A 15,803-nucleotide genomic window follows, 5' to 3' on the forward strand; every position below is an offset into this window, starting at 1 on the left:
TAGTTTTGATGTCTTCACTATTATTCTACAATGTAGAAAATTGTAAAAATAAAGAAAAACTCTTGAATGAGTAGGTGTGTCCAAACGTGACTGTATACCAGAGATAAGGAACTGTTGATATTGAAACCACACAACTCAAACGCTGGTTCACCAGTATAAACGTTGTTTAAGCCCCCGAACTGCTGTCTGTTAACGATGATCATCTGTTTACACCTGCCAACGTATTGGCAGTCCAGTATCCATAAGATCTGTCCCTAGAGCTTCCTATACAGTTAATATCTTTCCGTAGCGTGTTGCCTGGCAATTGAGGAGAATGATAGGCTCAATTAATGATGTTACAGAACTGCTGTATTTTAAGCACAACTCCTTCCTGCCCAGTTTCCCTGGCGTTGCTACGGTAATCAAGCTCTTTTTACCATCCCTGTAACTATCGCTTCTGAGGATAAATTGTTTTCTCAACAAAAACTAATATGATATGCGCTTCAGAACACCTGAGTAAGCTCCACTCATTGCATTTGCGCCGTCGTTCCGTGACCACTGCATTTGTTCACTGATATCCCCTCATACATTCAACCAGTTCCTTGTTTCCTTTTCACTTCTTCAGTCACATTCCTAAAACCCAAGAAACAAACAATTAGCTTCCTAGTACATATGGAAATTAAAAAGGTTAATTAATTACTTTTTGGAGGGTTACTGTCAAAATTATGTATTAAACAAAAAAGGCGCATGGGCCACCAGAGCTTGTGCCTCCATAACTCATATTTCAGATAAGCCTAGTTCGGGTAGCTACTACTGGCTATATGTCTAAAGATAAGCGATGATAACATTGCATTGCCTTCAATGTTATGGGATGAAGATGTATTCTGGTGAAGTTATTACCATATTTGTGAGGAATAACAGGGCTACCAGTCTGGCAACGAGCCCAGTGCAGGCAGAACATGCTTTTACATCCGGTTCTGCTAGTGCTACAAGTAGGTCTTATGATTCTGTTTGCTCTGGACTCCAGAGAAGTGACATGATATATCCCTAGTTGATATTGGCTGCTAACATGAATGACTTTCAGCTCCAAATGCAGGTGTAAAACGCAGATTATTTCTGTCGCCTATTTTGCGTTTCGAAAATGCATCACCGTTTATGGCTGTAATGACAGGCTACATTTGCTCAGCGATTGTGCGCGCATGTAGGCAAGTGCACACGTGCATGTGCGTGCGCAAGGATCCGAGGTTTGTAGGCTACCCCTGAAAAACAATGTCAGGAAGTACCAGTGACTCGCTCAATACGGAAGTGGTCAGATGACGCGGATGCTATACTACAAGACTGTTTTGCTGGCGCAGACTGGAATATGTTCCAGGATTCATCCAATGGCATTGAGGAATACACCACCTCAGTCATAGGCTTCATCAAGTGTATCGATGACGTCGTCCCCACAGTGACTGTACTATCCCAACCAGAAGCCATGGATTACAGGCAACATCCGCATTGAGCTAAAGGCTAGAGCTGCCGCTTGCCTCTTTCAAGGAGCGGGAGACTAATCCGGAAGCTTATAAGAAATCCCGCTATGCCCTCAGATGAACCATCAAACAAGCAAAGCGTCAATACAGGATTAAGATTGAATCCTACTACACCGGCTCTGATGCTCGTCAGATGTTTAACTTTAGTCCGTCCCCTCGCCCCGCCGCGAACCAGGGATCCTCTGCACACATCAACAACAGTCACCCACGAAGCATCGTTACCCATCACTCCACAAAAGCCGCGGCCCTTGCAGAGCAAGGGGTCTCAGAGCAAGTGACGTCACCGATTGAAATGCTATTAGCGCGCACCACCGCGAACTAGATAGCCATTTCACATCTGTTACAGTGGCAGGGCTTGAAATCTATTACGGACTACAAAGGGAAACCCAAACGCGAGCTGCCCAGTGACGCAAGCCTACCAGACGAGCTAAATGCCTTTTTTGCTCGCTTCGAGGCAAGCAACACTGAAGCATGCACGAGAGCACCAGCTGTTCTGGATGGCTGTGTGATAACGCTCTCGGTAGCCGATGTGAACAACACCTTTATTAAACAGGTCAACATTTACAAAGCCGCTGGGCCAGATGGATTACCAGGACGTGTACTCAAAGCATGCGCAGACCAACTGTTAAGTGTCTTCACTGACATTTTTCTTTCCCTGACTGAGTCTGTAATACCCATATGTTACAAGGAGACCACCATAGTCCCTGTGCCCAAGGAAGCGAAGGTAACCTGCCTAAATGATTACCACCCCGTGGCACTCACGTCGGTAGCCATGAAGTGCTTTGAAAGGCTGGTCATGGCTCACATCAACAGCATCCTTCCGGACACCCTAGACCCACTCCAATTCGCATACCGCCCCAACAGATCCACAGATGACGCAATCTCAATCGCACTCCACACTGCCCTTTCTCACCAGGACAAAAGGAACACATATGTGAGAATGCTGTTCATCGACTACAGCTCAGCGTTCAACACCATAGTGCCCAGCACTAAGCTAAGGACTCTGGGACTAAACACCTCCCTCTGCAACTGGATCCTGGACTTCCTGATGGGCCGCCCCCAGGTGGTAAGAGTAGGCAACAATACGTCTGCCACGCTGATCCTTAACACTGGGGCCCCTCGGAAGTGTGTACTTAGTCCCCTCCTATATAGTCCCCTCCTATCCCTGTTCCCCCACGACTGCGTGGCCAAGCTCCAACACCATAATTAAGTTTTCTGACAATACAACAGTGGTAGGCCTGATCACTGACAACGATGCTTATAGGGAAGAGGTCAGAGAACTGGCAGTGTGGTGCCAGGACAACAACCTCTCCCTCAATGTGAGCAAGACAAAGGAGCTGATCGTGGACTACAGGAAAAGAAGGTCCAAACAGGCCCCCATCAACATCGACGGGGCTGTAGTGGAGCGGGTCGAGAGTTTCAAGTTCCTTGGTGTCCACATCACCAACAAACTATCATGCTCCAAACATACCAAGACAGTCAGGAAGAGGGCACAACAAAACCTTTTCCCCCCCAGGAGACTGAAAAGATTTGGCATGGGCCCCCAGATCTTCAAAAGGTTCTACAGCGGCACCATCAAGAGCATCCTGACCGGTTGCATCACCGCCTGGTATGGCAACTGCTCGGCATCTGACCGTAAGGCCCTACAGAGGGTAGTGCGAACAGCCCAGTACATCACTGGGGCCAAGCTTCCTGCCATCCAGGACCTCTATACCAGGCGGAGTCAGAGGAAGGCCCCAAAAATTGTCAGAGACTCCAGTCACCCAAGTTATAGACTGTTTTACAGCAAGCAGTACCGGAGTATTGCCTCCTTATTGTTATTCTTATTGTGTTACTTTTTATTATTACTTTTTATTTTAGCCTACTTGGTAAATATTTCCTTCTTCTTGAACTGCACTGTTGGTTAAGGGCTTGTAAGTAACCATTTCACGGGTAAAGTCTACACTTGTTGTATGCGGCGCATATGGCAAATAGAGTTTGATTTGATACATGATAGTGGCAACAAATGGAGTTGGGTTGGATATAGTCCTGGTAAGATACAGTATTATTTACAATCTATTTTGACTGGAATTGTGTTGGTCAATGTTAATACGTGCAGCCTTTACTACAGTTCAAAATAGTTTTGGGAAAATACGTTACTCATCAGACTGTGCCGCTTTCCCCTCTTCTTGTAATAATTGCTCAACAAGTATGTGTTTTATTTTTTTATTTTTTTTGGGGGGGGGTGTCCTTTTTTTTGTTTGAGCACATACCCCCCAACAGGTCTGTGCACGGCCCTTCTCATGACAGAGAGACACGCGCAGAGAGTGAGAAATACAAACCGTGTGCGCGCACACTCACACCGCTCATGGAGACGCTCCAGTCCTCCAGTGTCCTGAAGCTGTTACCTCCGCTGGAAAGTGGAATCGGAACTTCGCGGTAAGCAAAGAGGCGAGCCGCAAGCTCACAGAGAAACACAATCAAGCTAACGTTATTGTTGTACCAACTCGGAGACAGGCGACCACAGCTCCACTCTTTATATCTGAGTAACCTACATCATCCGCGGATAAATCAAGACCATAGAATAACATTAACGTTCGATAAAGGTAAGTGATGCTCGGTTTCTTCTTAGAGCTATCTTCAACCATACGTATTTTCAGCAACAATACTCATAAGCAGAATCACAAGTTTGTAGTGCGTGCCCTTTTAAGCTGTCCACTGCTTGTGTCCAACTGTCCATTCCATAGCATTATCACGAGAGCTTCCCTATACACCAAAGCCATGTACGGAAGCTAAAATAGTTTTTTTTAAAGAGATAAAAAAAATGCACGTAGAACACAGATGACAATAATCTAAGTATCATTAATTGATAGTATATTGTAGGCTGTAGTTGATCGGTCTGTGATTTATAAATATAAAGACATTGTGTAACTTTTGAAGCCATGTGCAGATTATCATAAATTACTAAAAACATATAACACATCTATGACACATGATAATGTACTGACATTTTGTTTGGAACATGGCTATTTTCACAACCGAGCTGGCAATGGAACCGACTCTTATGATCCTTTGGGCAATGGTTATGCGTGATTATGTAATATACCGTGCCATGCCTTAAAACGTTCTGTCGGTAGAGACGCATATTGAACAAGAGGGTTTACAAGCTTGAGTGTAATTTCTAGTTTGACATTAGTTTCACATCTGACTGTGAAATGAAAAGACTTCACTCATTTGCATGGATTTGAATTGCGCCAGGCAATGAATTGGGCGCTTGCACGCACCCTTCAGGCCAGACTCGCAGGCTACACACAAGTATTGTCTATCATATGGAAATTATTTTTGTAAAAAATGTATTCATATGAAACTAATTTCAGAAGTGCAAACTTTGCACCTGTGGTTTTCTGAATACAATAGTTAAAGCCACCTTTAACCTTTATTTAAAATGTTCTACTTCCTCAAACTTTTTAAAATCCCCATAAGCAATAATAACATGTGCAGAATGTGCATAATATATGCATTTGATAAATCAGTTTAGTGTCAGTTTTGAATCTCTGATGTTGTGAGGCCCTAAGAACTGTTCAGCATTGGTTAATGATAACTCTAATTTGCAATGCGGTGGACTATGCTACGCGTGTCATTTCCATAGATTTGAATAGATATGGTTTTCCATATTGCCGGGAGCAGGTGGAACTAGCATCACTAGCCTCATTCAATTATTCTGGAGAAAGTTAAACATTTTAAATACATGCGCACCTACATGCACACACAAACACAGACACGCGCACATAAACACACGCAAGCTAACTTGAACAGGAAACAAGCAAATTAGTCTTTATAATATAATAACATTTGAGTTTATTCATGTTATCTATCTGCAAATAGTTTGATAAACGCAACCGTACAGGCTTTCTAACAGAGAGTTTTAGACGGGGTCTTTTGTTTCAATAGAAAATGGCACCAAACACGTATGTGGCCCTTTGATCCCCCACTCCAGTTCTTTTTGTTTGTCCCACTCACACCTCACGGATGAGAAGGGTACGCCCTAACAAGGGCTCTGATGTCGGCAGGGTGTGCTGCATTTGTAATTGGATTATACTCTAATCACAATAATAAGTGTGCAATATAAGCGACATTGCCAGCCCACATTAGTTGGAGAAAAACAACGTTGTTTTTCTCCTTTTAATTCATTGTCTTCTATCATGGAGACACTGTATGACTTGTTCCACATTTTGTTACATTACAGCCTTGTTCTAAAATGTATTACATTGTTTTCCCCCCTCAATCTACTTACAATACCCCATAATGACGAAGCAAAAATATATATATTTTTTGCAAATGTGTTAAAAATAAAAACGGATATATCACATTTACTATTCAGACCCTTTACTCAGTACTTGGTTGAAGCAACTTTGGCAGCGATTATAGCGGCAAGTCTTCTTGGGTATGACGCTACAAGTTTGGCACACCTGTATTTGGGGAGTTTCTCCCATTATTTTCTGCAGATCCTCTCAAGCTCTGTCAGTTTGGATGGGGAGAGTCGCTGCACAGCTATTTTCAGGTCTTTCCAGAGATGTTCGATTGGGTTCAAGTCCGGCCTCTGGCTGGGCCCACTCAAGGACATTCAGAGACTTGTCCCAAAGCCACTACTGCATTTTCTTGGCTGTGTGCTTAGGATCGTCCTTCTCCCTCGAATACTCAGTTTGGCCGGGCGGCCAGCTCTAAAAACAATCTTGGTGGTTCCAAAACTTCTTCTATTTAAGAATGATGGAGGCTACTGTGTTCTTGGGGACCTTGAATGCTGCATTTTTTTTTGTACCCTTCCCCAGATCTGTGCTTCGACACAATCCTGTCTCAGATCTCTACGGACAATTCTTTTGACCTCATGGCTTGGTTTTTGCTCTGACATGCAATGTCAACTGTGGGACCTTATATAGACAGGTGTGTGCCTTTCCAAATAATGTCCAATCAATTGATTTTGCCACAGGTGGACTCCAATCATGTTGTAGAAACAACTCAAGGATGATCAATGGAAACTTCGAGTCTTTGGAAATTTCGAGTCTCATAGCAAAGTGTCTGAATACTTATGTAAATAAGGTATTTCTGTTTTTTGTTTTTTTAAATATATACACTTGTAAAAATGTCTAAAAACCTGTTTCGCTTTGTCATTATGGGGTATTGTGTGTAGATTGATGAGGAAAACATGTCATTTAATCCATTTTAAAATAAGGCTGTAACGTAACAAAATGTGGAAAAAGTCAAAGGGTCTGAATACTTTCCAAATGCACTGTGTATCCATAAACAAACCAATTAGGGGCCAGGGTGAGAATGGCTATGGGTCAATTAGAAGCCAGGATTAGTATGGCCATGGGCCAATTAGAGGCCTGGATTAGAATGGCTATGAGCCAATTAGAGGCCAGGGTGAGAATGTCTATAGGCCAATTAGAAGCCAGGATTAGTATGACCGTGATAGCATGAAGGGGCAGGTTGGGCCATGTGGTGAACATTCTTTCTAGAAGTGTATTCGGCTTTTTAGTCACCACAGTCAGAACATTTGTTTAACGCCCCTTTCGAATAAGAGCTTCGTTGACATGTGGTTGATATTTAGTCATCCCTATTGACATAGTGTTGATTCTTGGCAGAGATCTATGTGCTGACTGAATTGGAATGTCAAGCCAGCTTCTTACTGTAACCTTTATGAGACTATGTTATGTGTGATGAGTTATGCATCTTAATTCTGGGCCTGGTTGATCCTAGGATAGGGGAGCATTAGCTCGGTGCTTGGGACTGTGTAACAGGTACTGTACATGAAACTGTGGTGACTTTGATTATGTGGATCTCAGAATCTGTCACTGTTGTGGGCTCGGTTCCTGTCTCAAACACTTATGTCACAGCTGGCTCTCTTGGGCTATAGTACTGCACACGCACACGCACACACACACACACACACACCCAATTGCCCACTCACCATTCATACCCTCTTGAGTATGGCACTCATTTCCATAAAATATGTCCTGTTTTTGGCCCTTTCCCCCCACATAGATGCCTTCCAGCCTCCTATAGACCCTCCAATCCAACCTAGTTTGGCCACAACTGACTCCCTAAGGTTATTCTTTGTTATTAGGACTGGGCAAACACAATAGACACATCCTTACGTTATCAACACCCACTGGCACTTTGAAGTATGGCACTTTTTCATAAAAGACATCTTTATTATTGACCGCCCACCATGTCTCCGTGGCAACAGCTGGGGGGGAGAGGGGGGGGGGGGGGGGCGTGTGCAGTAGATTAGTCACCCCACCAAACACACACGTGCACGCACGTTTACACACAGACACACACACACACACACTAGCATTAGGACTGATGTTGGCTCAAGGAGAAAATGGCTGATTCTTTTCTGATGGTTACCAGACGTCCAAACGATCAGATACGATAACCCAGAGCATTAGGAAGCATGGAAAAGAGTGGCTCTGTGTAGTTTGATGGCTGTGAGGATCCCGTGGTGCAATGAGTTTGAACATGACACTGGTAACAGTGTTAATAAATAGTGCATTCCGTTGCTGCATGAACTACAGTACACGTTTCACGTTGAAGTGTTTACTGAAAGCTGCTTTGGACGAAAGCATCTGATTATTAATGGGACTGTGGATCCGTTTTTTTTTATACCATCATTCAGGTCAAGTGTGGAGAACAGTTTTGTTCCAGCTCAGCTTTAACACACGTGATTCAACTAATCATGTTGTAAAATGGAAGACAACACTTAGCTGATTATTTTATTTCAGGTGGGTTAGTGATGGGCTTGTGTGATGTTTATTCCTGCCCGTCTTCCGGTTTTCTCTTCTCCCTGGCACCTAATTGATCGGTTACTGTCATCGCTTCGCCAATCACTCACTTTCCAATGTCGAAATTGTTAGTAATTGACTAAAAGAATAAGACTGTACTTGTTACCATGTTCACATGTATTTTAGTGAAAGTAAAAATAAATAAAATATATAAAAATGTATAAATAAACATAAAAATAAACCTTTCCCAGGGATGAGGTTAGGTGTTGTTCTACAAATGGTCAATCGTATTGCTTGTCATTGATTGTACCGATTGAATGACTCAATTTTTTTCCCAACCAAAGTAAAAATGTGGAAGTGAATATGGAGAGACTTGTTAGAGGTACTATTATATGAAAGGTCTAAACAAAAAATACGTTTTTTTCCCCAGCTGTTCTCAGTGCCGCTTAAATATCTTTATCTTGGATAAAATGCATCGTTTTTAAAGAAACACACACACGCACAAACACACACACTATGCTAGTGACTTTCCGTTCCTGACTGAAACTAGAAGTCAAAAGGGAATCAGGCTACAACTGTTCCCTTATTGTCACTGAAGCAGAACAACTTCATTTTAATGTTGAACATGTTAAACCTGAATTATTTACATTCCCAGCAGCAGTTTCATCCTTGTTCCTGGTGCCAGACTGAGCAGGGTGAAGTTCCCCCTAGACACTGATCCTGGGTCAGTTTTGCATTTCTCCCACTAATGGTTAAGGTTAGGATTGGGGGAGAGGAAGCTGATCCTAGATCTGTACTTAGGGGAAACTTCACCCCGGAGCATGTCAGACATTATGCTCCAACTCATGCCCTCATCTTCTCTATAAAAAGAATGCTCGTTTGAATGAACATTTTTCTTGCCATGAGTAGAGCAGTGAAGACTGTAGCACAGACTTCTGTAGCACAGAAGATTAAGTAAAGTATACATCATTTAGACACACAAGGTTCATTTTAGGACACAGCAAAAATAAAAAAAATGGTGTGGTTGGGCTTTGAACTGGCTGCCCCCCCATAGCTCCACCTGCTGTAATGGGGGATATTTCCAAAACGTTAGGTAAACGTTAGGTAACATTCTCATGAAATGTATTTAACCTTTATTTAACCTTTATTTAACTATTCAAGTCAGTTAAGAACAAATTCTTATTTACAATGACGGCTTACCAAGAGCACAATCTAATGATACTGTGATATCATGCAGCAGACATTACCTGAACTAAAGTTATTTTCCATACCCTTTTGTAAACATTCTTGCAACAGATTGCCAATTTGCTGAGAGTATTTTGTCGGTGCATGAGCAGAATCAGGCCTTGTAGCATTCATTGGCAAATGAGAAATGAAAATACGCAAGTGTACATTGGCTGTGTTTACACAGGCAAGGCAATTCTGATCTTTTGCCGCTAATTGGCCTTTTGACCAATCAGATCAGATATTTTTTCCAACAGTTAGTCAAAAGATCAGAACTGGGCTGCCTGTGTAAACGCAGCCTTAATGACTGTCACAGAAAGGCCCAATTCCAAACCAATCATTCATTACTTGCCCCGGGTTTGTGCTGTCTTGCCAACTTCTATGATGAGACTCACAGCTAAAAACGGAACTGGATAGGAATCAGGAGTATGGTACTAGATAGACTTTCCTAATTACAGTTATTCTTTGGCAGATCAAAAAGGGTCTTAGGTGGTGGGCGTGGCAATGAGCATGCCCCCCCCCCCCCCCCCCCCATGAGCATGATTGGCTGTCTGCACCGCTACATTTAGAGAAAAATGTCGAAGCGCCATCTTGGCACTGTATTTTTTAGCATTTTTTCTCCCCATGGAGCTGAGATTTTTTTTCTTCAGCTTCAATGCTAATTTCTTGTAATTCTACACATTTTGCCATGAAGCTGAAATAAAATGTTACAGTTTCAAAGCTAATTTCATGCAATTTCATGCATTTTGCCATGGCTAATGCTGTGTTCTTTTGCTCAAACTGTCTAGCTTTTATTTAGGTGATTGTTAGTTCTCAAAGATCATATATAGGACCATTATCTTTTCTACATGATTTGTATCTAGTTAGTGGTTTAAGTTTACACTGAAAGTGTTTTTCCATCTCTAAAATAAATGTATGCTACCCGAGAAAATGCTTAGAACACCAGTTAAGCCCTCAGGACTAGTTGTATGGATGTTTGGTTTGTAACGGGGCCATACTTTATGGCTTTGTTACTGTATTGAGAACATGTCCACCTTTCTTTTTGTTTTGGCTTGGGTGAAGGCGAGGCTTACTGACGGGATGACAGAAGTGATGAACACCTGTGATTCGACGGTGGGAGACTTCACCGTCGGAGGTGCCCCAGCAGACGAGGGTATATCCTTTCAGGTGGGACTAATTCAAACAGACACAAAAAACGAAAACAAACAACACACACTACAGCACAACATAAGAATCGTGTACATGCACAAACAAATGATGAGCAACACGTGCGCACACACACACACAGACACACAGACACACAGACACACACACACACACACACACACACACACACACACACACACACACACACACACACACACACACACACACACACACACACACACACACACACACACACACACACACACACACACACACACACACACACACACACACATTCTCCATGTCACTCTCTCAGATCTCTCTCTTCTCCTCTCTCCTTCCCTGTAGACCCATGACAGGTGCAAATGTCCCTCCATTGCTCTAAACTGACAGCAAGGCTATTTCTGACTGCACCACCATCACAGCCTCCCCTTTCATCCCCCTCTCATCCTCTGGAAAAAAAAGCCCATCTGATTTCTGCTAACTTTTTACAGTGAAGACCCAGTGACTTCAAAGACCCAGTGACTTGTACGACCCAGTGACTTGTACGACCCAGTGACTTGTACGACCCAGTGACTTGTACGACCCAGTGACTTCAAAGACCCAGTGACTTCAAAGGTACCTCCAAAGAACTGGCTTCTCTTGTGACTCCAAAGTAAAGTAAACGTGTGTCATTACTTTTAGAAGACCATGTGCATGTAGGGTCTTTATGGACTTGGCTCAATATCTCTCATATCTCTCAATATCTCTCACCATATCTCTCTGGTCACCCCCAAAACCAATTCTTCCTTTGGCCGCCTCTCCTTCCAGTTCTCTGCTGCCAATGACTGGAACGAACTACAAAAATCTCTGAAACTGGAAACACTTATCTCCCTCACTAGCTTTAAGCACCAGCTGTCAGAGCAGCTCATAGATTACTGCACCTGTACATAGCCCATCTATAATTTAGCCCAAACAACTACCTCTTTACCTACTGTATTTATTTATTTATTTTGCTCCTTTGCACCCCATTATTTCTATCTCTACTTTACACTTTCTTCCACTGCAAACCAACCATTCCAGTGTTTTTATTTTTATTTTTTACTTGCTATATTGTATTTACTTCGCCACCATGGCCTTTTTATATTTTTATTTATTTATATATATATTTTGTTTGCCTTCACCTCCCTTATCTCACCTCACTTGCTCACATTGTATATAGACTTATTTTTCACTGTATTATTGACTGTATGTTTGTTTTACTCCATGTGTAACTATGTGTTGTTGTATGTGTCGAACTGCTTTGCTTTATCTTGGCCAGGTCGCAATTGTAAATGAGAACGTGTTCTCAATTTGCCTACCTGGTTAAATAAAGGTGAAATAAAAAAATAAAATAAAAAATAGAGGCCTTGTCTAAAGCCAGTGAAATCTCTCAAGTAAGAGCTAATCCAGTGGCAAACTGTTACTTTCTCAGCCAACCAGCTTGCCCCCATGCAGACCCAGGTGTCCCTCGCTGACCCCCCTCTTCCTCCTTCAGTGCAGTGGTGTTATGGAAGTAATCACAGTGTTGTTATGGAAGTAATCACAGTGTTGTTATGGAAGTAATCACAGTGGTGTTATGGAAGTAATCACAGTGGTGTTATGGAAGTAATCACAGTGGTGTTATGGAAGTAATCACAGTGGTGTTATGGAAGTAATCACAGTGGTGTTATGGAAGTAATCACAGTGGTGTTATGGAAGTAATCACAGTGGTGTTATGGAAGTAATGACAGTGGTGTTATGGAAGTAATCACAGTGGTGTTATGGAAGTAATGACAGTGGTGTTATGGAAGTAATCACAGTGGTCCTATGGAAGTAATCGCGCCCTGCACAAATTGTGTCATACATCCTCTCGTCGGCTCGAGCTCTTCAGAGGCCCGAGATTTTGCGATAGAAGTGACACTTGCGGCTTGCAGCTAATGCAAAATGCCTCGTTACCCCGGCATCCATTTCAAAGCTTTAAATACCGTTTTTGACTAGCGGGAAATGTCAATCAGGGAGGGAAGGAAGTGGAAAACATATTTTTCTGTCTTCAAATGTCTGTTTCCCATTCAAGTCACTAGCCAAATCTCCTTACCTCTCTCACTGAGCATCATCTTGTGGCATGCTTAGTCATGCTGTCTTTTTTCTGGAATGTGTTTTGAGCACTTGGAGACTACTTGGTAAATTACACATTTGTTGGATGCCACAAAACACTAAACTGAGCATATAATCTAGGGTTAACCTGATCCTACTCCATCAATGTCTCAGATGTTACCAACAGGATTGGCGTTACCAGCAATTCAGTGTTCAATTCAGTTCTGTTCAGTTCACCCCAACCCTTACCCTGTTTGCCAGATTTTCACCTCTTTCTTTGGTGACTCCGACGTGATTGTGTTTCCAGATCTTTCCGGACTCCCACGAGCGGTTCCCCAAGCTGTCGAAGCGGCTTCCGTCCATCGTGGTGGAGCCCTCCGAGAGTGGGGAGGTGGAGAGTGGCGAGCTCCGCTGGCCCCCTGATGACCTCAGTTCCCCTGACGACGACTCCGGAGAGGTTGAGGCCCAGGCAGTAGGTGAGAACCACTAAAATCCATTTACAGCCAAGAGATGTGAAAACCAGGAGGGCTCTCCAGGAGACAATAGAATAGAATCGGTTTATTTTTCTGAAGCAAACTTCAGACAAAAGAGAGGAACTGAGGAACTCTTACTTGCTATGCCTAATGAAGTTTAGAACATTTTAAAACTATTCAATAGTATTGAGGTATGTGATTTGGAATAGTGGAAAAGACTAGGAGCTTGTAGGTTGTAGTCAGGGGGGGGGGCCTGTAAGCAAAATGAAGCTATCCAAATGCAATGTATTTAAATATATGTGTTGGTGGCAGGCGGGGATCATCCCGAAGACGAAGAGCAAGTTGACAGAATGATGGGAGGAGTTTAAAACTGACTGTCGCAGTGCTGGCACCATTCCAGCCATTCACAGTGAGTTTCTCTATGATGGACAGCAGCAAGGAGGAGGGAGGGTCTTCAGGCTAAGCCCTTAATTAATAGAACCGCCAACACGTTGGTAGACCTCCACACCACTTGGTGGGGCCGAGTCCTGCACGATTGTCTTAAATAGCTCTTACGTGCCAAACCTTAGTGGGTAGCTTGCTACTGTAAATCAATTGTTGCTTGTTTTACTTTATGTTTCACAATGCCATTTTTAAGAACACCCCTTTCAGAGTTTATCTGTGATCTTAAGATATTGGAATCAAAGACAGGAACACCTCTGTATATAAAATGTTAATGTATCTGGCTATCTTAGACCAAAGTCTAGAACACTGTACTCGTATGAAAACTGTATGTACACTGTAGATATACAGATTTACACAGTGAGTTTAGAAGAGGAGAATTCATCCTTGTATAGCTGTCAGTTTCTGCTCAAATGCATGTTATTATCTATTAGTCCTTATTACAGTTTTGTTTTCCTTTCAAACAACAGGATTTGAAGCATCATTGTATTACAAAGCACATGTATTTGAAAAAACATAATTTTCACATAACTGTTTTATTATTTAAAATTTTGCCCAATTTCATAGCGTGTCTGGGATTGTTTTTGTTCATTAAACTTATAAACGCAACATGGAAAGTGTTGGTCCCATGTTTCATGAGCTGAAATAAAAGATCCCAGAAATTTTCCATACGCTCAAAAGGTTTATTTCTCTCAAATTTTGTGGACAAATTTGTTTACATCCCTGTAAGTGAGCATTTCTGCTTTGCCAAGATAATCCATCCACCTGACAGGTGTGGCATATCAAGAAGTTGATTAAACAGAATGATCATTACACAGGTGCACCTAGTGCTGGGGAAAATAAAAGGCCACTCTAAAATGTTCAGTTTTGTCACTCAACACAATGCCACAGACATCTTAATTTTTGAGGGAGTGTGCAATTGGCATGCTGACTGCAGGAATGTCCACCAGAGCTGTTTACATTTTTTTGGCAGTATGTTCAACCGGCCTGACAACCGCAGACCACGTGTAACCACGCCAGCCCAGGGCCTCCACAACCGGCTTCTTCACCTGCGGGATCATCTGAGACCAGCCACCCAGACAGCTGATGAAACTGAGGAGTGTTTGCTCCCAGGCCCACCCATGGCTGCACCCCTGCCCAGTCATGTGAAATCCATAGATTAGGACCTAATACATTTATTTCAATTGACTGATTTCCTGACATGAACTGTAACTCAGTAAAATCTTTGAAATAGTTGCATGTTGCGTTTATATTTTTGTTCAGTGTAGTTTGGAGTCTGATATTATGGTTGCATTTCAAGAATTCACACAAAAACATCTCGCTCACATCCTTTAAAATGCATTGCTACACATGCACAAACGTAGATACTAAAGCACTTTAGATGCCGAAGTGGTGTTTTTATTTGTCTCAACGGATAAGAACTGTATAAATGTTCTATGGGAGTGCACAGTTATTTTGTATTGTTTTCAAATATTGAATTAATTTCCCTCTCTAGTTACAATTGGATATTTTCAACCATTTTGAAACAGTTTATTATCCCACTTATTCACTGTATCACATGTAAATGTGTGGGATATTAACCTATTAAAGCACATTAGCCTGGGTATGTACTGTAGCTACTGTACACTAAACCAGAATTTACCATTCATGTCTACTTCTTTATGACTTGTCATAGCTGTTTTTTAACCAAGATTCCACTTATGACAACCGACAAGTGAACCTTCCAGAATGCCCCAGCCTGTTATTACATGAGTTTTATCACCGTATTATTCAAAACATTTTATGTTGTGTTACTCATTTCAGCACAAATAAGACAACTAATATTATTCATTTAACTAGGCATGTAAGTTAAGAACAAATTCTTATTTACAATGACAGCCTACCGGGGAACAGTGGGTAAACTGCCTTGTTCAGGGGCAGAGCAACATTTCTTTTACCTTGTCAGCTCAGGGATTTGATCCAGCAACCTTTTGGTTACTGGCCCAACACTCTAACCACTAGGCTACCTACCACCTATAACGGTAGGTGCTGTAGGATCAGGAGAGTTATATTCCATGTTTACGTGTGGCTATGGCACATAGAAGGGAGTCATTGCTGTCTACAAAATCTACCTTCTTTCCCTCTGCATAGAGAGTTTCTATCTCAAACAT

At 42.3% G+C, this 15,803-nt stretch overlaps 1 protein-coding gene across 1 annotated transcript; it reads left to right on the forward strand.

Moving 5' to 3' along the window:
- Positions 1–3,786: 3,786 nt before the first annotated feature.
- On the forward strand, positions 3,787–14,889 carry LOC139555995 (protein LBH-like). Its single transcript, XM_071369440.1, has 5 exons — positions 3,787–4,096; positions 10,562–10,666; positions 13,047–13,215; positions 13,525–13,621; positions 14,627–14,889. The coding sequence occupies exons 2-4, from the start codon at positions 10,580–10,582 to the stop codon at positions 13,578–13,580; spliced, it is 312 nt and encodes a 103-aa protein (XP_071225541.1). The 5' UTR covers positions 3,787–4,096; positions 10,562–10,579; the 3' UTR covers positions 13,581–13,621; positions 14,627–14,889.
- Positions 14,890–15,803: the final 914 nt, after the last annotated feature.

Source organism: Salvelinus alpinus, chromosome 27, assembly GCF_045679555.1.
Source record: "Salvelinus alpinus chromosome 27, SLU_Salpinus.1, whole genome shotgun sequence".
Taxonomy (NCBI): Eukaryota; Metazoa; Chordata; class Actinopteri; order Salmoniformes; family Salmonidae; genus Salvelinus; species Salvelinus alpinus.

Excerpts from the sequence above, each read along its gene's own strand:
- LOC139555995 (XM_071369440.1), top strand. The coding sequence starts at position 10,580 with ATGACAGAAGTGATGAACACCTGTGATTCGACGGTGGGAGACTTCACC. Across the intron at positions 10,667-13,046 it reads ACGAGGGTATATCCTTTCAG|ATCTTTCCGGACTCCCACGA; the intron begins GTGGGACTAATT and ends TTGTGTTTCCAG. Across the intron at positions 13,216-13,524 it reads GGTTGAGGCCCAGGCAGTAG|GCGGGGATCATCCCGAAGAC; the intron begins GTGAGAACCACT and ends TGTTGGTGGCAG.